The sequence below is a fragment of the Mytilus californianus genome, unplaced genomic scaffold, assembly GCF_021869535.1.
Source record: "Mytilus californianus isolate M0D057914Y unplaced genomic scaffold, xbMytCali1.0.p SCAF_10, whole genome shotgun sequence".
Lineage (NCBI taxonomy): Eukaryota > Metazoa > Mollusca > Bivalvia > Mytilida > Mytilidae > Mytilus > Mytilus californianus.
The window spans coordinates 45370773-45392614 of record NW_026262582.1 but is presented as its reverse complement, the minus strand read 5'-3'; the positions used below and the strand labels follow the sequence as shown (position 1 = coordinate 45392614).

Sequence of the window (21842 nt, the reverse complement as noted above, 5' to 3'; positions counted from 1 at the left end):
TTATAGTTCGCTGTTTTAAAAACTTCTCAGTGGCATTCTTGGTAATATCTGAAACGCGTACAATCAAACATTGTCATGTATGATTCTCTAATGACGTATTCGATATAACCTCAATGTCTTAAACTATTACTATTGATTCCATTTAGTCCTCGCTGTTCACAATAGTCTATGTTTTCGTGTTCGTATCAAGCTTGTGTCGTCACAATTTCTATTTTTTCTGTTTTATTTCTGGTTTAAATCAACCTTTGATGTTGGATATTTCACGTTTCGTGTACAGCAACAATAATCAGTATCGCTGAAGTTCGCATTGTTGGGTAACTAATAAAAGTATAATATAATTACATATGGTGTTTTAAAAGTACTTAATATAGTAATCAAAAAATGTAACCATGTTGATTATAATTCTTGTATCAATAAATCGTATATTTTTAAGTCACTATCATATTTAACTCCTTTCTATATGACCACCATGGACAAAAGGTACATCTTTAATCACCAATTCATTTTAGTTTCATTCGTTGCTATTCACTCCTTTTTAGTCAATTCTGATTACCAACTTGCAAGTTTTTTTGGTTCGGTATTTCCATTAAAAACATATTTTCTCGGACTGAGTCATGTTCTGAATATTCAATTATTTCTATTGCTTCATTAAATTCCGACTTTTTACAATGGCATACGCTTTCTGATGTTTCAATTCTACGTTCATAAAACAAAAAAGAACATTTTAACTCAAGTCAAGGTGCAATGGGATTTGTAGGACCAAAGTGATTCAGTAGATATTTGAACATCTTTTTCATATGTACTGCTAGACCTTGTAGAATTGAGCGCAATCACCTCGAGCAACTATTTCTTCTTTGTATCTGTAAATAGCTCAATTCATTATTCATGTTTTTCTTGAAGAAAACTAAAGCCTCGTTCACATTAAATTCGTCAATTTACTTAGTATACAATAAGTGGATCACTTCATAACAGATTTCTTTCGTCTCAACCATAATTTTTACACGGAAAGATGACAAATTAATATTTCCATCTACCTCAGTTCTTTCTCACCGTGCCAGTGCTTTTATCGCGTCTCATCAAGAACATTGACTACCAATAACGCCGGTGTTGGATAGTTTGTTCCCCTTTTCTTTGGGGGTGCTTTATCATTTGTTCAATCATATGCTTTCAATTTCTTCAGCTATTTTTGCCTTCAGTATGGTATACTTTTTATTGTTCATATTTTAAGGACATTGAGTTCTTAATGAACTCTTTTAAAACGTGTACCTTAGTTTCATGGTGTCTATTTTTATGTATCTATTTATGTAGTCGTCCTAGTCTGCGCCTTTTAATGGAATGAATTCATGTAGGGAAATATTAATTCTATTTTTATATTTACCTGTCGGAATTCCAACCAGTTTAAAACTACAAACGCTTGAAATTGATATGGGTTTAGATTAGTGCATTCCAAATGCATTTAATGTAAACGATTGCATGTTGTATACATTTCAGATCGATATTAAATTGGGGAGGTTATGTTTACCATACATGACCTTGTTTAGGAGATTTGTAGTTTACTTAATTGGGACTGGGTAGTCAAAATGTAAGGGATTTCAAATATTTCTATCATAATCCAAGGTTTTGTTGGGGGGAAATAAGTGCATGTCAACTTTTTTCTGCAAGATTTGGTAATTTTTGTAAAATTTGGAAATGGCATGCATACTTGTACATTAGGATAATTTCAAAAACATACCTCTTCAGATCGATATTAAAAGGGGAAGGTTTATATACCTTAGAATCTAGTTTAGGGGAATTGCAGCTTACCTACTAGGATGGGGTGGGCAAAATTGGGGAGTATCAAATGTTTTTTATCATAACCAAAAGGGTATTTTTTTTGTTCTTCTTCTTGGCAAACATTTAATTAGTGAAGGTCAACATTTTTGGATAATTTCAAATATTTGCATAATTTTATTCCTAGTTTCTATGAAGAATTTCTACATCCCACTATAAATTGTTACCACAGTCATTTATACATTGGGAAGTTAATTAATCAAATGAATATGACTGTGTATATATTTCGTAATGTTTTGAATTATCATTTTCAACTGTTGCTACGCATGCTTATTGTTTCACTTCTAAACACATGTTTTTCGGAATATTCATTTCTCTGCTGAAGTGGTCAAAACTATTTATTTCGGCTCTTGACAGGCCAGGATATTCCTTTTTCAACCCCCCCTTTTTCCCAACAAATACATGATAATCAAATGGTCGTCCATTAATCGTTTGTCCTATCAGATAATAATTAAAATATATCTTAGATGTTTAGACTAGACTCGTTTTAACTTTTAAAAAAACTTTTATATACGCTACTTTAAAGCATCTGATAAACTAATGAAAAATCCACAATTTGTTATACATAAGTTTTTGCATGCCGCTATTTATCAAAGCCTGATTCATGATATAAAATTAAAGGGAAATAATTTTTGGTTAGGGTAAAGGGGTTATACAACAATTCAGGAGAAATTTCATTCGGAGTCAAAATAATTTAAGGTCCCATGTTTAAAAACCCTCCTTGTACCCAGGTAGAAAGTAAGAAGTTCCTTAATACTGCAACAGTTGCATATGTATGTCTATATTGAGGAACATCGTCAATAGTTTTCAGTGGCGGATCCAGAGGGGGGGGGGGGGTCCAGGGATTGGAACCCCTTTTTGTTTGACAAATAATGCTTTTGTATAGGGGACATATGGTTGGAACCCCCTTTATATGACTTGATCCGCACCTGGTTTTCGTATGTCACATCGCATTATTTTTAGTTATTTGGAGAATTTAGTTTTAATGATAGATCTTTGATTGTTTCGATTAAGTTCATTCATAACTTATAGAGCCTCGGGACGATTTAAAGCTGAGCGTATCGTCACGTGATAGACAGACACTAGCAGGTCTATTGTTGAATAAAATTGAGAATGGAAATGGGGAATGTGTCAAAGAGACAACAACCCGACCACAGAACAGACAACAGCAGAAGGTCACCAACAGGTCTTCAATGCAGCGAGAAATTCCCGCACCCGGAGGCGTCCTTCAGCTGGCCCCTAAACAAATATATATACTAGTTCAGTGATAATGAACGCCATACTAAACTCCAAATTGTACACAAGAAACTAAAATTAAAAATAATACAAGACTGACAAAGGCTAGAGGCTCCTGACTTGGGACAGGCGCAAAAATGCGGCGGGGTTAAACATGTTTATGAGATCTCAACCCTCCCCCTATACCTCTAGCCAATGTAGAAATGTAAACGCACAACAATACGCACATTAAAATTCAGTTCAAGAGAAGTCCGAGTCTGATGTCAGAAGATGTAACCAAAGAAAATAAACAAAATGACAATAATACATAAATAACAACAGACTACTAGCAGTTAACTGACATGCCAGCTCCAGACTTCAATTAAACTGATTGAAAGATCATGTCTTCATCATATGAACATCAGGCACAATCCTTCCCGTTAGGGGTTTAGTATCATACCATCAAGACTGTGTGTTATCCTCTAGATTTCTGTTGGTTATTTTTGTAGTTGGATTGCTAGCTGTTTCTCACATCTCCGTTTATTCACACGTATAGTTCTATCATTGAACAATACAGCTATATATCACTTGAAATTTTTTTCGGAAAAAACCTGAATAAAGTTTTTCGTCAATACCTAAACTCCCACGTTATGATGTAATTAACTCGTTCCAAATATAAACCTTTATTATGTTTATTACTATAGTAAAGCTTTTTATAAGGTCAGCTTTGCTATCCAATTCATTTGTTCCTTTAACATGATAAGTAAGCGTGAATTGAAAAATGTTTTAAATAACCTTCATTGGGTACGCCAGAGACATATAATACATGTCTCTGGGTACGCTAAAAAAAATAAAACACAAAAAATATACTATGTAATCCCCAAGCGCATGTGGTAACTGTTGCATGAATAAAATAATCTTAAATACACAGCACTACATCTAAAATGTGTATACTAGTATAAATCTGTGATACAAATTGTGTGGTGTTTTTAAAAGGAAAAAAATGTGTATTGTACTGTATAGGGGAAATTCATCACAAATTTTCCGATTACTTTTTTTAATTTTTGATTCTAAGATTGGTCCATGCAAAGAAAAAAATGTCATTGTTTCTTTCATTGGTAAATAATTAATATCAGAAAATGGACACAATCATCTCATTTACACATGAGTTGGTTGAGTACGAGTTGGCAAAGGTACGAAATGACAAAGATACGAGTTGTCGTGTACTCAAACAATATTATCTAGAGAGGGTCTCACTAATTAGCATCAAGAAGCGTCAAGAAGCGACATGAAGCGTCAAGAAGCGACAAGAAGAATAATTTAGCGACAAGAAGCGTCAAGAAGACTATTTAGCGACAAGAAATTAAAAAAAAACCTTATTAAAACGACTTATTCCAAATAAATATATTAAAAAAATATCCATTGAAATTTGTTTTTATATATGTTGTTATAAATTAAGTGATTTTTTTTTATTATATTGATAGATGAAGAAATTAAACATTTGTAAAGAAGAAAGGGATCGTCTAGTTTTCGTTAAATATAAAGAATACGTTTAAGATAATGTATGTACTGTTTTCATACAATGAGAAACAATCAAATAAGAATAGCTATACGCGTGTCCCTTGTTTTATTGCTACAATAACATCCAATTAACACTTAACTTTGTACACGCGTCAGACTAGACAATTACACGCGCCAGAATATACAATCATTGTAAATAGTGAACACCTGTTTAGAACTCAACATTGTCTTAATTTATCTTTAATCTTCAATCAACATTAAACTATGCATAAAAATTATCGTTTAATATTATAAGCCAATACACAAAATAAAATGATGTAAAATGTTAACGTTTTGATAATGTTTTCTTCTTGTTTGATTTCGACGATTTCAGTTCATTGTATTTCACAAATTATGTCTGTATTTTCTGGACAATGATGCACAAATAATGCATTTTGAATGCAGTCAGTTCATTATATATTAGACGAAAAAAGTGTTAAAAAAATCATAAGATGAATATATAATTGTTCTGAAACACAAGTAAAAATTAATATCATATGTCAGGTGTTATATATATGTATTGTATGGTCGTATGTGTTTTGTAGTTAAGTCGTGAGAGTTGTGTCCCTTTGTATGACGATGATGCATATTTGATGTGATGTTATCTGTCTCTTTGAAATAAACGTGCTTTGGAAATAGATGTGTTTTTGTTGCTCTTAAGCAAATATAACTTTAGCGACATGGGGAGGCAAGAATATAACGTAATATTTGCTGTAAATAAAATTATGTAGCATTTAGATCTAGGTTTCAAAAATGCGTGATGCTTTAAATTACTTTAAATAATGACTTTTTCTATAAATTTATATTCACTGTCTTGTCGCTAAATTTGTTTTCTTGTCGCTAAATAGCATATATATATATAGTCTTGTCGCTAAATTCATTCTTCTTGTCGCTAAATTATTCTTCTTGTCGCTTCTTGTCGCTAAAATTCTTCTTGTCCTTAATTAGTGAGACCGTCTAGAGAAAGAGTACGCGTGCGCAAATACACGTTGACAACATCCGGTACTCCACATGCAGACGTTTTTTGTGCCGTGGACTATAAACCAGATTTAAACGGTACATGATTGACTTTAAGTTATTTTTAATGATAATCCATTGCCTTCACATTTCATGTCTTAAGTGTCTGTTTTACACGTCATTCAAGACTGCATACTTTCTATAAGTTTAGTTATTTTCCACAGGTACTTGTTTCTGTCAATCCTCCGTTTGCTATCCACACTAGTACGAAAAATTGTGATTTGGTGTCTGGAGCAATTTTCTGATTTGGTAGCCGCAGAATCCCTTATCAAGCCCTATAAACTCTTATTTGTGTGATTTTTTTTAAACTATCTCACTTTGATCTGTCGCTATTTACACTAGCAGCACCATTCTGTACACATGATATCATTTATTGGCTGTTCAGCTGCGTCCATTAAGTTAACACTTTGAAAATACCTTTAAAGCTAGTTATAGATTCATTTTGTCATTCAAGAGACGGCCATATTGTTTTGTCTCTGACCTGTGATGTGTCTCTAATTTGAATATGAAAAACTTAAATGAAATTGTACAGGAAAAATCCTTTTTTCTGGATAGTGCTTGTCAATGGCACCAGAAAATCAGTTTGTTGAAAAACTGACCGAAAAGTTCTGGCATTTACAGTACAGATCACATGACAACATTTAATTGATTTAGTATTTTATGATGTTAAATATTTGACAGTTCATTCAGGGGTTCAAATTAGCGGTGGTCCAAGGTCTGTGACCTTCCACTGTTGCAGTCGGACTTTCGTTTTGGTAATTACCTACGCCCAACGGACTTTCGATTTTAAAGGAAATAAAAATGATCTTTGCTGACCTTTTTAACCATCTTTATCGTCATTTTTAAGCCATATTATTATTGAAATTGAGATAAAAAAATGTTTCATCCCTGACCTTGCCGACTAGTGATAAAAGTTATTTTTAACCATGTATTTCTTGGAAACACAAGGTTATAAATAGTTGCGAGAAGTCACGTGTCAAATCATTTAATCATTAAGATATTTTCAAACATAATGAGTCCGTTTCACTTTGGTGTCACGTCTTCCAAGAGAAAGCCTGAAGATTATGAACGGTCTTCAACCACAGGCACTTGTTTCTATCCATGGGAAGGTTGACTATCCATAAATATAGAAGGATATATTCAACCTTCCCATCATGGATAGAAACAAGTGCCTGTGTCTTTAACGTTTTCAAAAGAAACTTGAAGATCTCACAAGAACCCAAAAATGAAATGCGATTGTGAAAAACGAGAACGACATTTAAGCCCCACTGGAAAATCGATCGAACCGTGGCTATATTTTGATGAATCAACTGGTCTAAAGTCATGCACCTACTGCCAGAAGTTCCTCATCCATTCAGAAAACGAGAGTGCACTTGTAAGGGGAACACAAAATCTTAAAATAGACCCAATGAAAATATACGAAGTGACACCCCAGCATGTATCTTGTTTAAAGCAGTGGATCCATGAAAGTGACCCAAATTTTAAGTCTGAAGATTAATTGTCAGACACTAAACTTGGACAATGTATTCTCAAGCAGCAATGTCATGAATGTAAGCCTGATTAGTTAAATAGATATAAGGTTCTTTTCAACACCTTCCAGTACCAAATGTTAATTTGAACCCCTGTTCATTCTGCCACATCAAGCCCAACAACTTCTCTGAAAAATTAACATGTAGTTGTACAAACATTACAAAATGAATAACAGTGATCAACACATTGTCCATTATTGTTTATTTGAAATATATGCATAAACTGAATATATAATTTGAAGATTAGGACTAAACCTTGAAGTTGATCATTCTAAGTGGAAGGCCAATCAGGTTACTTTTAATTGTTGACCTTTGTCTGATTATAAGAGTAGTTAATGAATATTTGATTACAGAAAAATTCCCAAGGGTACTTTAGCACACTGATGAAATTAATATACAAGAGAAACATGAGAAAGGGATTATTGATCTACAAATGTATGAAGGAAAATTACAGCAAAATGGTAATTTAATGGAAAATTAATTAAAATAGCATTTGAAGATCAAATGAAACACCAAAATCCAGGGTTTTAGCTAGGATTTTGAGGGCTTTACTCACTTTTGCCCGAGATGAAAATCAACCTTATTTTGGGAAACAGCATGGGACCAAGTATATCATGTATATTACTAGCTATATACACTTTTGAAGGACTCAGGCATGCTAGGCAGTTAACCTAGTTCCCAATTTCAGTTCAGTTAGGTCAATATCCCTAATGCCCCTCAAATTGAGGAACACAAAAGTTGTGCGTACACAAAAAAATTCTGTGTAGTGATATTGGACATGTTTCTATTTTTAACAAGTGACTGAGCTTAACCATTTATGTTGATTTGGAAAGTAGAGGACCAAAGAATAAATGTGTAAAAACTATGGAGTTATTAAATGTATGCAAAGTACAACTATTTCACTACATAATCATTATCCTTGTAAAAATGTTTAAATCAATATTTAGAATTCATTTCTATAAATTTGGAACTAAGGATTTGAACAAATCCTTGTTGGAACGGTTCTAATGACTGTATATCATGTATATAGTAAATTAATCAAGAATAGATCACATTAACTTTTGATTTTTAAACGAAATAGAAAACGGAAATGACTTAGAAATTTCAGAATGAATCCGGATTCATCTACAGATTGGTTTCTGTGTTTAACAAAAGGCAGGAAATTAAGTTGCTTAGTAAGACATATATAATATTTGTCTATCTCTCTCCTTTAATTTGATACTTGATTTCCTATTTTACGTTTAAGTGTCAAATTTAAAAGAGTACTTTCACGCATGCGCAGTACATAGTGAAGAAATCACCAGTTTGACTCGTGAAAACATTTCTCATTGTTTTGAATAAAGTTCTATCTTTTTTAATCAAATTGTCGAAAGTTTTTGATGAAAAGTTATATAAGCATGATCAGATATGATGAAAATACGTTCATATTACGAAACTATGACAAAAAAATGGAAATTGTGATCGTTTGAGAAATATTGAAATTAAAATGCAAACTGTCATGGGGGGGGACAATTTTGTTCAAATGACATAACTACGATAAACGAACTGCAAATTGTGGTCATTTTAGAAATATTGAAATTGAAATGCCGACTGACCAATTTTACTGGGAAAAATAATTATGATGGTCAGTTATGATGCTTATTAATTAACCGATTAGTGACCCATTCGGTGGCGATAAGTGGATTACCTGTAATCACAGCTTATAACACCTGTTACAGTCTTCACGATAAACTTTTAACTTATAGGCCCGAAGCTTAATTTTACAAAAATTTTAGTTAGATTTTATTGGCTTGTAGAGATGATTTTTACAGGCCCGACAGCATTTTACAAGCCTGGGCTGGTGGGCCTCTGGCTGAGTGCAAAGACTGCTGTTGTAGAGGTTAATTAGCTGAGGGTCATAAACTTGTCAGAAACATGAAGACATGAAGAATTATAGTATTATCATGCAAAAATGTTTTTACACTTTCAGAATTTAAGTGACAAGATTGATTAGAAATACTTTTGTCATTATAAAACCATTTCGTAAATGCTGAAAATGACTAGCACTAGCTTAATCACTGCCAAAATTACTTTAATAGGTGATTACTGAAATTTTCGAATCCCTAAAACAGGTGATAATAAAATTACTTGTTTAAGTCATACCCCTTACTGAAGTTGAAGTTGAAACCAGGTATATGTGCACAAATTTTTTTTTTTTAAATCTTGTTAACTAGTTGATAAAAAGTGTTCATTTTATAACATAGAAATAAGAAGATGTGGTATGAGTGCAAATGAGACAACTCTCCATCCAAGTCACAATGTGTGAAAATTCGGCCTTCAACATGGAGCCTTGGCTCACAACGAACAGCAAGCTATTAAGGGCCCCAAAATGACTAGTGTAAAACAATTCACACAGGAAAACCAACGGTCTAATCTATATAAAAAAACCACATCAACAAATTACAACAACTGAACAACAGGCTCCTATATATAACTTTTCTTTTTCTTTTCAGGACAAGATACTGTAGTGTACAACAGCTAATCAACCATCATGCAGATTTTATTATGTACTGATATGTCAATGATCAAACGATTATTTACAAGTGTTTTCATATTATTTATTTGTGTATTGACTGCGACTCTTGCTGATGACTATTATGAACTGTTAGGAATTCAAAGAAGTGCTAACACAAAAGAAATACGACAAGCTTTTAAAAAGTTAGCTGTTACCATGCATCCAGATAAAAACCAGGTTTGTTTACCATGTTTACAGCAAAACATCATTTATTTGTTAACCATCTTACCAATTGGTCAATTCAATTTCATCGTGATAAGCTTTTCTTTTTAAAAAAAATTGCTAAGAGTGTTCTTCTAAGGGTCTTAATTATAATGCATGCCATGATAACATGGTGCTGCATATATACTGATACATATATATGTATTCATGATATTTGAAAAAATATTTGTATAATAATACTTCCAATTTCATTTCTACTATTACATTTTTTCAGAACTAATATGTCAGCACTACATGATGTACAAACAATATACATGATATATGATTCCTTAAATTGAAGATTTTTTAAGGTTTCTTCCCTAAGGATTTGAAAGGGTTTCATTATTTAGTGATATGTGAACATTCAGAAACATGCATGGTTTTAATTATATAATTGAAAGCCTCAAATACGGGTGTAGTTCTGACAAATTTCTTCAGAAATTAAGGAGATTGATAAGGGTTGGAGATTCACTCTGTCAAAGATGTAGTCTGACCCTGTGTTATTGCGTTGCTGTCTCATTGATGTGTAGTATATCTCCATTTTTATACCCTACCTAGGGGCATTATGTTTTTTCGGTCTGTGCCTGCGTTCGTCCGTCCGTCCGTCCGTCCCACTTCAGGTTAAAGTTTTTGGTCAAGGTAGTTTTTAATGAAGTTGAAGTCCAATCAACTTGAAACTTAGTACACATGTTCCCTACATGTATGATATGATCTTTCTTATTTTAATGCCAAATTAGAGTTTTGACCCCGATTTCAAGGTCCACTGAACATAGAAAATGATAGTGCGAGTGGGGCATCTGTGTACTATGGATACATTCTTATTCATGATTATTTATATATTCTTACATAGGACATTTATTATTTATGCAAAAGTTTAATTATTTTTCTTTATATGTTAAAGGATAATCCAGAAGCTCACGATAACTTTTTAAAAATAAACAGAGCGTATGAAGTTTTAAAAGATGAAGATTTACGTAAAAAGTATGACATGCACGGGGAAGAAGGCTTGAAAGACGATTTCCATGGTGGAAATAGATACGAAAGTTGGAAATTTTATCAAGAAGAATTTGGTATATTTTCTTTAATTTCATCACGGTTTGTAGGTGTTACAAAATATCACCATTGTTTTTCCCTATTAGTCTTTGTTAAATTTGCACTTTTCAAAAAATTGTGCAGAATTTATCTTTGTTTCAAATAAAGATATACTTGGCATCACTGGAATTTAACCAATCAAATTTCCACCTTTTCTTTCCTGTTTACAAGCTTTAGTAACCATGTAACCTCAAGTTCCCAAAATATCTTATAGAAACACCAAATAAAAAAAGAATGGTGCTTTGAAACACCCAAGGTATATGTTTATGACTTAGAAATTTTTTAGTGCAATGAAATGTAGGATTAATTTCCTACAAATGTCAAATTCAAGGGAATATTTTTTTCAACCCTTTTTTGTATGCAACCGGATGTTACGTAATATGATTTGGTGGTTTTGTAAAATGGTTGTGTTAAACAACCTTGACAACCAATGAGCATCTCACACAGTCGGTAATGAATATATATATTACTTTGGTCTTAGTAAATGTTAAATACCAATCTGCCTAAGAATCAGGCAGTAGTGAAACATGACAAACAAAAACCCACTCAAGTTGACATTACTTTATGTTCAAATTTTATAATGATGCACAAATATAACATTCGTTTTCTTTTCCTGTTCTTATAACTTGGTTGAAATGCACACAAAATTAAAATTACAGGGACTAACTCCTTAATTTTCTATCATTCTAACCATAAGTTATCTAGAGATTTCTTGAATTACCAGACACGCAGATGGGCAAAGTAAAAAAAAATGGTTCCCTGCATATAAAGCAATATTTATCAATCATACTGATCATTTGATTGAATAAAGTAATTTCAAATGATGTGGCTTGATGTGTAGAATATTCCTGCAAAATATCTTTGGAAAATCTCAAGTATTAAAAAAAATGACGTTAAAAATAGATGCCAAAATTGTCAGGAGTGCAACACTTTTTTGTGACATTTTGAAAAAATACTTTTTTTTAAAGACACAGCAAATTGTTGTATGGAGGTATGTGCCTTAAATTCTAATTTGTTTTACAACTATTATGTCTTAGTGATGATTTTAGCTTAGAATGAAGCTTTTCCATTAAACCATTTTGATACAGATGTGTTTTGAAAAAAAGTAGTGCCCTGTCAGGAGTGCAACACACAAATTAGTACTACTGAGGAATAGAATGATTTTTTAATAAATGAATCACACCTAAACATAAACAAAAGTCAATCCTGTAAAACAAATTTGTCCTTTCCAGAATGAATACTTCATTTACCTGATTATTGGTATAAATAATATGTGAGAGTCAAGTAAATAAGGCCTCCCTATGAGTGTCAGGAGTGCAACTTTGAAGTTTAAAGACTCACACCTAATAAATACAAAAGCCAACATATTGTTCTGTTTTATTTTTCAAAAGATACTATACTAGATACAAGATTGCACCCAAAGAGTAGCCTGATAAACAAGGAATTTATCTTTTTGCGCCATTTCTTTGATGTCAGGAGTGCAACAGTTTTAAAATGTTATTTTCTTTGACTTATATTTTAAGATAATATCAGCTCCTTGTGACTTATTTGCATCTAAACATGTTTTCTAACTATTTAGGCTACATGTTTGAGTTATAAAAAATTCCTAAAGGTGAATTTCAAAGCAGGACTTTGATCCAAGAATTATTTTTTGTCACAAGCAAAAATATCTGAATGATGAATTTTCATATTATTTTCAAATTATGGAAGCTTATCGTCTTAAACTTTGTCTTTTGATTAGGAAATAACCATATTTCAATTTAAAAGTTTTATAATGGTTTCATGTAATACTAATTAAATTATTATAATTGTTATAACAAACAATTAATTTTGTTGCACTCCTGACATGAATTTACCATAACAAGCAGTTTTGCACATTTTGAGTTCAATTTTTATGATCCAACCTTTGAATGAATGTAAGATGGGAAAGATGGTTGTGAAACTGAACTATAGAAGAAAATCAGACAGGATAAGTGCATACAAACACACCATCAAAGTCAACAACAACTTCAACCTTGAGGAGTAGAAAATTGAGAAAAACAATTGAATACATTATATCCACAGCTACACCAAGGCAGTTGTAAGAACTAATCAGTACTGATGGAAGTGTGCAAGAAATTGATGGGTGCCGAAGTATAAACAAAGTTGAGGAACCCCTCAAAGATCTGAAAACTGTTGAAAAGAAAATGGCATTTTTAAAGAGTCCCTTAGTTCTAAACTTTTCAGGTAGCCTTCTTTTCTTTTTGAAAATGCCAGTTTCTTTTCTACAGTTTCCAGATCTATAAGGGGTCTCTGTTTCCACTTCGGCACCCATCAATTTCTTGCACACTTCCATCAGTACTGATTAGTTCTTACAACTGCCTTGGTGTAGCTGTGGATATAATGTATTCAATTGTTTTAGGCCAAGGTTTGGGTTGAAGAAGGAAGAATGTTCCTTATACTTTGTCTTCTCTTTCTGATTTTTCTAGAAAGTGTATCTGCACCGGTACTTTTGCTTCTCGACTGGACATTTTTCTGTTGGTTTGCAACTTTTTTGGCTTGTGTCAATTTTCTTCTTTTCTTCTGTTGCCAATCTCTGTTTTGTTTTTTTCATTTTCTCCATCTGTGTTTTTGTCTTCAGGTCTAAGTCTTTGTAATTTAATTTTACATTGTTTTGTTTTCTTTGCTTATATTTGTCTAGTGTGTCCTTTAGGTGGATCTTCTTTCAGAGTTTTTCTCAATTTTCTACTCCTCAAAGTTGAAGTTGTTGTTGACTTTGATGGTGTGTTTGTATGCACTTAGCCTGTCTGATTTTCTTCTAAAGTTCAGTTTCACAACCATCTTTCCCATCTTTCATTCATTTAAAGGTTGGATCATATAAATTGAACTCAAAATGTGCAAAACTGCTTGTTATGGAAAATTCATGTCAGGAGTTCAACACAATTAATTGTTTGTTATTACAGTTATAATAATTTGATAAGTATTACTTGCATGACATGAAACCATTATAAAACTTTTAAATTGAAATATGGTTATTTTCTTATCAAAAGACACAGTTTATGACAATAAGTTTCCTAAATTCAAAAATTATATAAAAATTCATCATTCAGATATAATTGCTTGTGACAAACAATAATTTTTGGATCAAAGTCCTGCTTTGAAATTCACCTTTAGGAATTTATTATAACTCATACATGTAGCCTAAATACATGTAGTAAGAAAACATATTTGAAGGCAAATAAGTCACAAGGAGCTGATATTATCTTAAAATATAAGTCCCAAGAAAATAACATTTTAAAACTGTTGCACTCCTGACATCAAAGAAATGGTGCAAAAAGATAAATTCCTTGTCTATCAGGCTACTCTTTGGGTGCAATCTTGTATCTAGTATAGTATCTTTTGAAAAATAAAACAGAACAATATGTTGGCTTTTGTATTTATTAAGTGTGAGTCTTTAAACTTCAAAGTTGCACTCCTGACATTTATAGGGAAGCCTTTTTTACTTGACTATCACACATCATTTATATGAATAATCAGGTTAATAAAGTATTTATTCTGGAAAGGACATATCTTTTTTTAACAGGATTGACTTTTGTTTATGTTTAAGTGTGATTCATATATTCAAAAATCATTCTATTCCTCAGTTGTACTAATTTATGTGTTGCACTCCTGACAGGGCACTACTTTTTTTCAAAACACATCTGTATCAAAATGGTTTAATGGAAAAGCTTCATTCTAATCTAAAATCATCACTAAGACATAATAGTTGTAAAACAAATTAGAATTTAAGGCACATACCTCCATACAACAATTTGCTGTGTCTTTAAAAAAAAGTATTTTTTCAAAATGTCACAAAAAAGTGTTGCACTCCTGACAATTTTGGCATCTATTTTTAACGTCATTTTTTTAATACTTGAGATTTTCCAAAGATATTTTGCAGGAATATTCTACACATCAAGCCACAAAATTCACCCCATTCTAAACCAGCAAAGACTGCCATTTAAAAAAAAATAGTAGCGTAATGTGATGAGACTTGAACTTCTGTATACAATAAGTAATAAATATGAAAAAGTTCAAAAATATTGTTTAAATGAAATTAAAACGTTAAATCTGAAAGGTATATACACTTCATCTAGAAATCATGGACTATTTTGATGATGTATAACTGCTTTGATATGATACATGTATATATTGAGTGTCAGGAGTGCAACAGAATAGGAGAAATAAAGTACCTTATATAGGTAATAATTTAAAAAAAAATTATAGTTCAGAAAAACTTTGAAGATTGCAGATCTCTTTATAAGTTGTCAAACAACAATTCTGCTGAATATTAAATAGAATTTAGTTCATAGTTTGGTAACTTAACCTGATTTTAATAATAATGTGTCAGAGAAATCAATTTAAATATGATCTGAAATGCATAAGATGCATAAGTTAAAATAGAAATAACATTGAAATGACAGATTTAGGTCTTTATAAATCAGCAATGATTACAAATTTTTAAAAATCATGAGTATTTTGTTCTAGTTTCTGTATTTTTTGTTTGGTGTATAATATGTCAGGAGTGCAACAAAAACAGGGGAAATTGGATGTATTTTCTTTTTGATATATCTTCTTTATTAAAAGATTTATCAATCAGTTTTTTTTACTCTGTGAATTTGAAAAAGGGTTCATTTTAATATGGAGAAGTTTTTTTATCAACTAATTGATGATTTATGTTTTAATCAAAACTTTTTCAATCAATTTTAAATGAATTGATACAAAAAAAAGCCAAAAACATAAAAAAAAAAAGGATAATCAAAGAGGAGATTATTAATCATTGCATCAAAAGTAATGTTTGGATCTCTGCAATCAATTGGGGTGAACAAAATATAAATATTTGATATTGTTTGTCTGAAATCATATTCCAAAAATGTATACTTGATTTAAATTTTGTTTATTGGTTTATGTCAATAAAGTTTCAGAACTTTTTTATTTCTTTATACTTTTTTTATATCCTTTTGGATTTATTAACTTAAATGTATATGTATCAAGATACAACAAAAGAAAATGCACTGAAACAATGTTGAAATTTGGTCAAAAATTTAAAATTTGGACCATTTATTTTGACTTTGCCCAGAAACAAAAGACCTAACATTTCTAACTCAGGATGAGGGTAACTTCAATATAGTATGTTTTGGGCAGTGGGTTTTTATCAGTCATGTTCTGAAAATTTTCTACATTGCCTGATTCTTACAAAGACTGGCACTTAAATACATTTTGTGGTGTCTTGTTTCAGTTGTCATCATTTATGATTTGTTTGAAATACTTGCCACTTGACTCAGGCAAACATCTTTCAGTTGATTAATTTTTTTTAACATGTACATGTTAAACAAAAAAAAACTATTATCAAAGATTTGTCAAAGAAACAGACACTGATTACTGTGAATGGCAATACTTTCAAAGGGAATCAGTAAAAAAAAAGTGGAACCAAAAAATTATGATCCTTTCATCTTAAACCACCTTAATTGCCTCTTGATAGCATGCTTTTATCTTGTACAGAATGTAATTTGCTTGATTCCTACAGGTCAAAACAAAGATTTAGAATTATTGATATTTGATTCTATACCCAAAAAGCAGCATTCAGGAATAAGGGTAGACTGGTCTACCCTGGGTCAGAATAATATTTCAATGTAGGGTCACATGTCTGCCATCAGACTGTTACCTTTTGAGCTTCCAAATAAAATCCAAATCAGCATGTAAGATTAGTAGAACACAGGGTATCTTCATTTTACTGCAATTGCATAAACTGGATATCATCCTGAATATGAATGTTACATTTGCCACTGGATATTGAGCAATCATCTACTGTGGATTCATTTATTTTCGTGGGTACCAATTTTCGTGGATTAAGGAAAACTTGCATGTTCGTTGATATTTAATTTCGTGGCTATGCTGAAATCTTCATACAAGTCTATAGAACATTTGTTATTCGTTGAACATTTAATTTCGTGGTTCACCTGTACCCACGAAATCCACGAAAATGGGTATCCAACGAATAATAATGAATCCACAGTATCAATTTTCAATCTTATTTTTACTAGCAGGTTTGGTTTACTTATTCCTCATACACACATTTTATTTTAGCATCTTTTTACAGGTTTATATGATGATGATAAGGAGATTATAACATTAAGCAAGTCAGACTTTGGTGAGTGCATTTTACAGAAATAAACAAGCAAGTAAACTTATATACTGTTGCTATAATCAAACAAAATTATGTAAAAAATATATATATAAGTATACCTTATGTCAGAGCAGTGATTGTATTCCTAGAAATGAAAATAACAGAAAAACAAAGGACACATCATTTTGCTTGCATGGTTGATATTTGTGTTGCACAGTATTGATCAATTATGATTTTAAACAAAAATGGTTGAAGAGATATTATTCCAGTTTATTGCCAGATTTGCTATTTATTATGTCTTTTTAATGTCTGTTAGGTAACACCCTTAAACCAAATAAATTTGTGAATTTATGTCAATACTTGCATGAAATATATGCGTACAACACATTATTTTATTATCAAACATTTAAAAAAAGTAAAATAAATTTTTAAATTTTACCAAATGTGTAGCGATGGAGGTATGAAATAAATTAATGAAAAAAGGTAACTGAATGCCTGACTCAATGATCTTGCTATCTAGATCTTTAAAGGAGAACATTTAATATAGATATCTGGAGAATTAACTCCTATGATTACACATAATAACTGATTTTGATAATGGAATATGAAAAATATGAAACTCTTTAACCACCTTTAAATTGTCCTTGCAAAACACACCTTCACAAATTAATTTTGTTGTTTTGTTAGTGGAATATTATCTATAACAAATTCTGAAATTTGATTCATAATTCCTACTTTATATTTTACAGAACAATCGGTAGAAGAATCGGGGGATACCTGGTTTATCAATTATTACTCACCACATTGTGGACATTGTCATGACTTGGCACCAGCTGTAAGTAAATTTAGTTAGAGTTATCTCCCGTTTACATTGTCATGAGTTAGCACGAGCTGTAAATAGATGGAGTAAGAGTTTTCCCTTTTACATTGTCATGATTCTTGCCAGATATTTATAAAACTTATACTATATGTTAATATCAGCAATATCTCAGCCAAGTTATAATGGTGGACGATCGACTTTTTTTAAAAGAGTTATGCCCCTTGGAAATATTAAATAAGTGCAACGCGGGGGACATTGGAACTCTGTTCTTTTATTTAAATTGGCTTTTCAAACTATATGTTATGAAATAATGAAAAGAAAAGAAGGGGCTGGCAGGCAAAATATTAAATAGAAATACATTGATAACACTGGAGGATTCTGAATATCTGACAAAAAGTCAGAAACAAGAGGAGCTAACATCCTCAAAATACAAATTAAACACATTTTGTTTCTACTTTCAGTGGAGAGAAGTAGCACAGGAACTTGCCGGTGTGATACGTATAGGAGCTGTAAATTGTGGAGATGATTGGAATCTTTGTAGAATGCAGGGAATACGGTCATATCCTACGCTAGTCATGTATCCTGTGGTAAGATTTTGAGATTTCATACAATGCTTGACAGAGATAGGGCCCAGGCCATTCATTAGGTTCGGTACCCGGTACGTTTACCCTCCTATGCTACTGATAAGTACCGCCTGAATTCAGGAATTTTTATATAAGATGTTCATTGAATATATTGAAAAGTACTACCCCTACAAATAGGAATGTACCAGTCAACTTGAAAGATAATGAAACCCCTGGATCATAGGGTTTCAAACTACTGTGGACTCATTGTTGTTTATTGGATGCCAATTTTCACTGGAACAGGGGAACCATGAATTTAAATGTACAATGAATTACAAATTTGCTATATGCATATATGCTGATTTTGGCAAACCACAAAATCAGATATCCAAGAAAAAATGCCAGTTTTCCTCAATCCACAACAATTGGTATCCATAAAGTTAAATGAATCCACCATATATAATAAATAAGATGATTTGGTATGAGGCCAAACAGAAAAGTATGTGTGTTTACTGTACCCCTACCTACCTTAATTTTTATCCCCTACCCTTAAGTTTTTTTTCCATTTTTGATTAAGCACTGTCAAAGTCACAATGATGCTCCCATAGACTCAATGTGAAAAATATTAAGAATAAAAAAAAATTCCCTTCCTACCTACCCTATTTTTTTTCAGTATGTAACAGTAAAATAACACACATACTTTTTGGTTTGGCCTGATTGACAATGAGACGACTTTCCACTAGAGACCAAATGAGGAAGAAGTAAGCAACTACAGGTCACCATACTGCTTTCAACAATTAGAAAAACCCATACTGCAAAATAAGCTATTAAAGGACCTGACATGACAAATGTAAAACTATTCAAACGAGAAAACTAGCTACCTGCTTTATGTACATAACTATAAATGAAAAACAGATATTATATACAGCAACAAACTACAACCACTAAATTAAATGCTCCTGACTCTGGACAGGCACTTACAGAATGTGGTGGGGTTAAACATGTTTGTTAGCGCCCAACCCTCTTCCTAACCTGGGACAGTGATGTAAATACACAACATAAGAACTAACTATAAAAATCTGTTGAAAAAAAAATTAACTAGTCAGATCTGCACATAAAAAAAACTTGAGACATGAGGTACAAACCTTAGAATACTTGCAGTAACGGAAGGCTAGTTCAAAGGTGAAAATAATTTATAAAAAATCATGTATCTAAGATTAAATATCAATCCATACATATCTAATGGATTTAGTGTAAAGACGTCAAAAACATTCAGAGAAAAACATGATCTTGTGCAATGCCAAAATATAGGTATCAATAGAATGCAGGATAGTAAATGTTCATAGATTTAAACTGTACTTTACAGAATTAAGATTGGAACTTTATTTTCCGGAGCTAATAAATGAAAAAAAATAATTGAAGATCTAGTTTATGATTTCTGTAGATGAAATTTCAATATTATTTTCAGACTGAGAAATATCATGGGGATAGAACAACACGAAAGATGGTTAAGTTTGCCCTAAAAAGTATAGAGTTTGATGCATATACACTGAGGTCAGAGGAAGAGATTGAAGATAATGGGCTACCATGGTTGATATCATTCTGCGGAGATGGTGGAGGTACTATGACATTTGATTAGGACTATTCCAGAAAAACAATTTTTGGGTGGTTGGAAGGCACTTTTTTCATGGCCACTACCCATACAGTAGCATTTTGATTTGCATGCAAAACCACACAATTTGTACTTCTTGACCTGCCCCCCACCCATACAAAAATAATTTAAGTGCCTTTCAACACCCCATATATTTTTATGCCCCCGCCGTAGCGGAGGGAGCATTAAGTTTTACCCTTGTCTGTCCGTACGTCCCAAAATTGGTTTCCGTTCTCTAACTTGATTTTGCCTCAACCAAGTGTTATGAAACTTATACACAATGCTTATTACCACAAAACACAGATCAAGTTTGAATTTTAGGGGTGTCACTTTAACCGTTCTATAGTTATGCCCCTTTATAAATGGAAAAATTGTAAAAATTTTTGTTTCCGTTCTCTAACTTAAGTTGCCTCAACCAAATGTTATGAAACTTATACACAATGCTTTTTACCACGAACTACCGATCAAGTTGAATTTTGGTGGCGTCACTTTAATCATTTTCGAGTTTTGCTCCTTTAAAAATCGAAAAAATTGCAAAATTTTAAGTTTCGGTTCTGTAACTTAAGTTTGTCCCAACCAAACATTTATGAGACCTATACACAATACTTATTACCACAAATCTCAGATCAAGTACAAATTTGGGTAGCGTCACTTTTATTGTTCTTGAGTTATGTCCCTTTATAATGTTGTATGCAAGCGAGGGCATCATCTGTGTCCATGGGGACACATTCTCCGTTTATTTTTTTTGGAATAGGTTTTAAAGTTGACTTTATGATTTGATTACATAAAACATTATGAGTTTAGATACTGATTAGTTTTGAAAATGCTTTATGGATTTGATTTCATATCAATAAGATCAAAGTTTTAACTAAACTGTACTGGCAAATGTTGGAAAATTGATTGAAATCACTTTCGGTATCTCAAATGGATTGATTTTAATGGTATTGGTGTCAAAAAGAAAAATATTGCCACAGAAAAGTGTGAATTAATGACAGGTATTGTAATTTGAAATAATAGTATGAATTTATAAGTTATTTTCATGGATTAAACACCAATGAGGGGGACATGGGAGGTATCTTCCTCCACCAAGAAAAACTGACCGCCATGAAATAGCACAACAGTGGAGTTAAACACCAATTAATCTATTAATCAATCAGAGTCTAATAAAGTTCTTGCCGTAGGACTTACATGACTTACATGCTGTAATGAATTAGTTAATTTGTCTATTTTTCAATCTTCCTCCATATTCATGATATTTTCTACTGAGTATGAAGTCAACAACAACCTATTTGTCAGGAAAACAGACATTTTTGGTAATATTTTTAGAAAAAAAAAACTTTAAGGGTTTAAACACACCCCCCCCCATAAGTTAAAATTCAACCTCTGTCATTTGTTCTCTAAAATAATGGGAAGTCACTTTTGACACAGGACACTGGTCATATATTATGTATATTTCAATATTAAATATGTATTACATTATATAATTTGCCTTGTTTTTTTCTCTGCAGATTGTCTGTCATCAACAGCAACGACCAAGTTATCAGCAATACTGGTAATATTTTACTGTTTGAAATATGTTATTTTACAGGGTAGAAGTTTTTTTCATCTTGGGTGTATGTTACAAGTTTGAATTTATTAAAGTTTTCTGTTGAAATGGTTTATATG

The 21842-nt window shown here is 31.8% G+C and overlaps 1 protein-coding gene across 2 annotated transcripts in view; it reads left to right on the top strand.

Annotated features, from left to right (window-relative positions):
- Positions 1–21842, top strand: part of LOC127718227 (dnaJ homolog subfamily C member 10-like) — a 45471-nt gene that overhangs the window by 661 nt on the left and 22968 nt on the right. Inside the window, exons 1-8 of one of the 2 annotated variants that reach the window (XM_052224208.1) lie at positions 5575–5661; positions 9644–9882; positions 10808–10976; positions 17117–17167; positions 17893–17978; positions 18425–18550; positions 19995–20145; positions 21686–21729. In XM_052224208.1, the coding sequence (XP_052080168.1) occupies positions 9682–9882; positions 10808–10976; positions 17117–17167; positions 17893–17978; positions 18425–18550; positions 19995–20145; positions 21686–21729 (828 nt within the window). In that variant the 5' untranslated portion in view covers positions 5575–5661; positions 9644–9681. Of the gene's footprint in view, positions 1–5574; positions 5662–9643; positions 9883–10807; positions 10977–17116; positions 17168–17892; positions 17979–18424; positions 18551–19994; positions 20146–21685; positions 21730–21842 lie in introns of those variants that run through there. The other variant, XM_052224209.1, reaches the window with a different exon arrangement.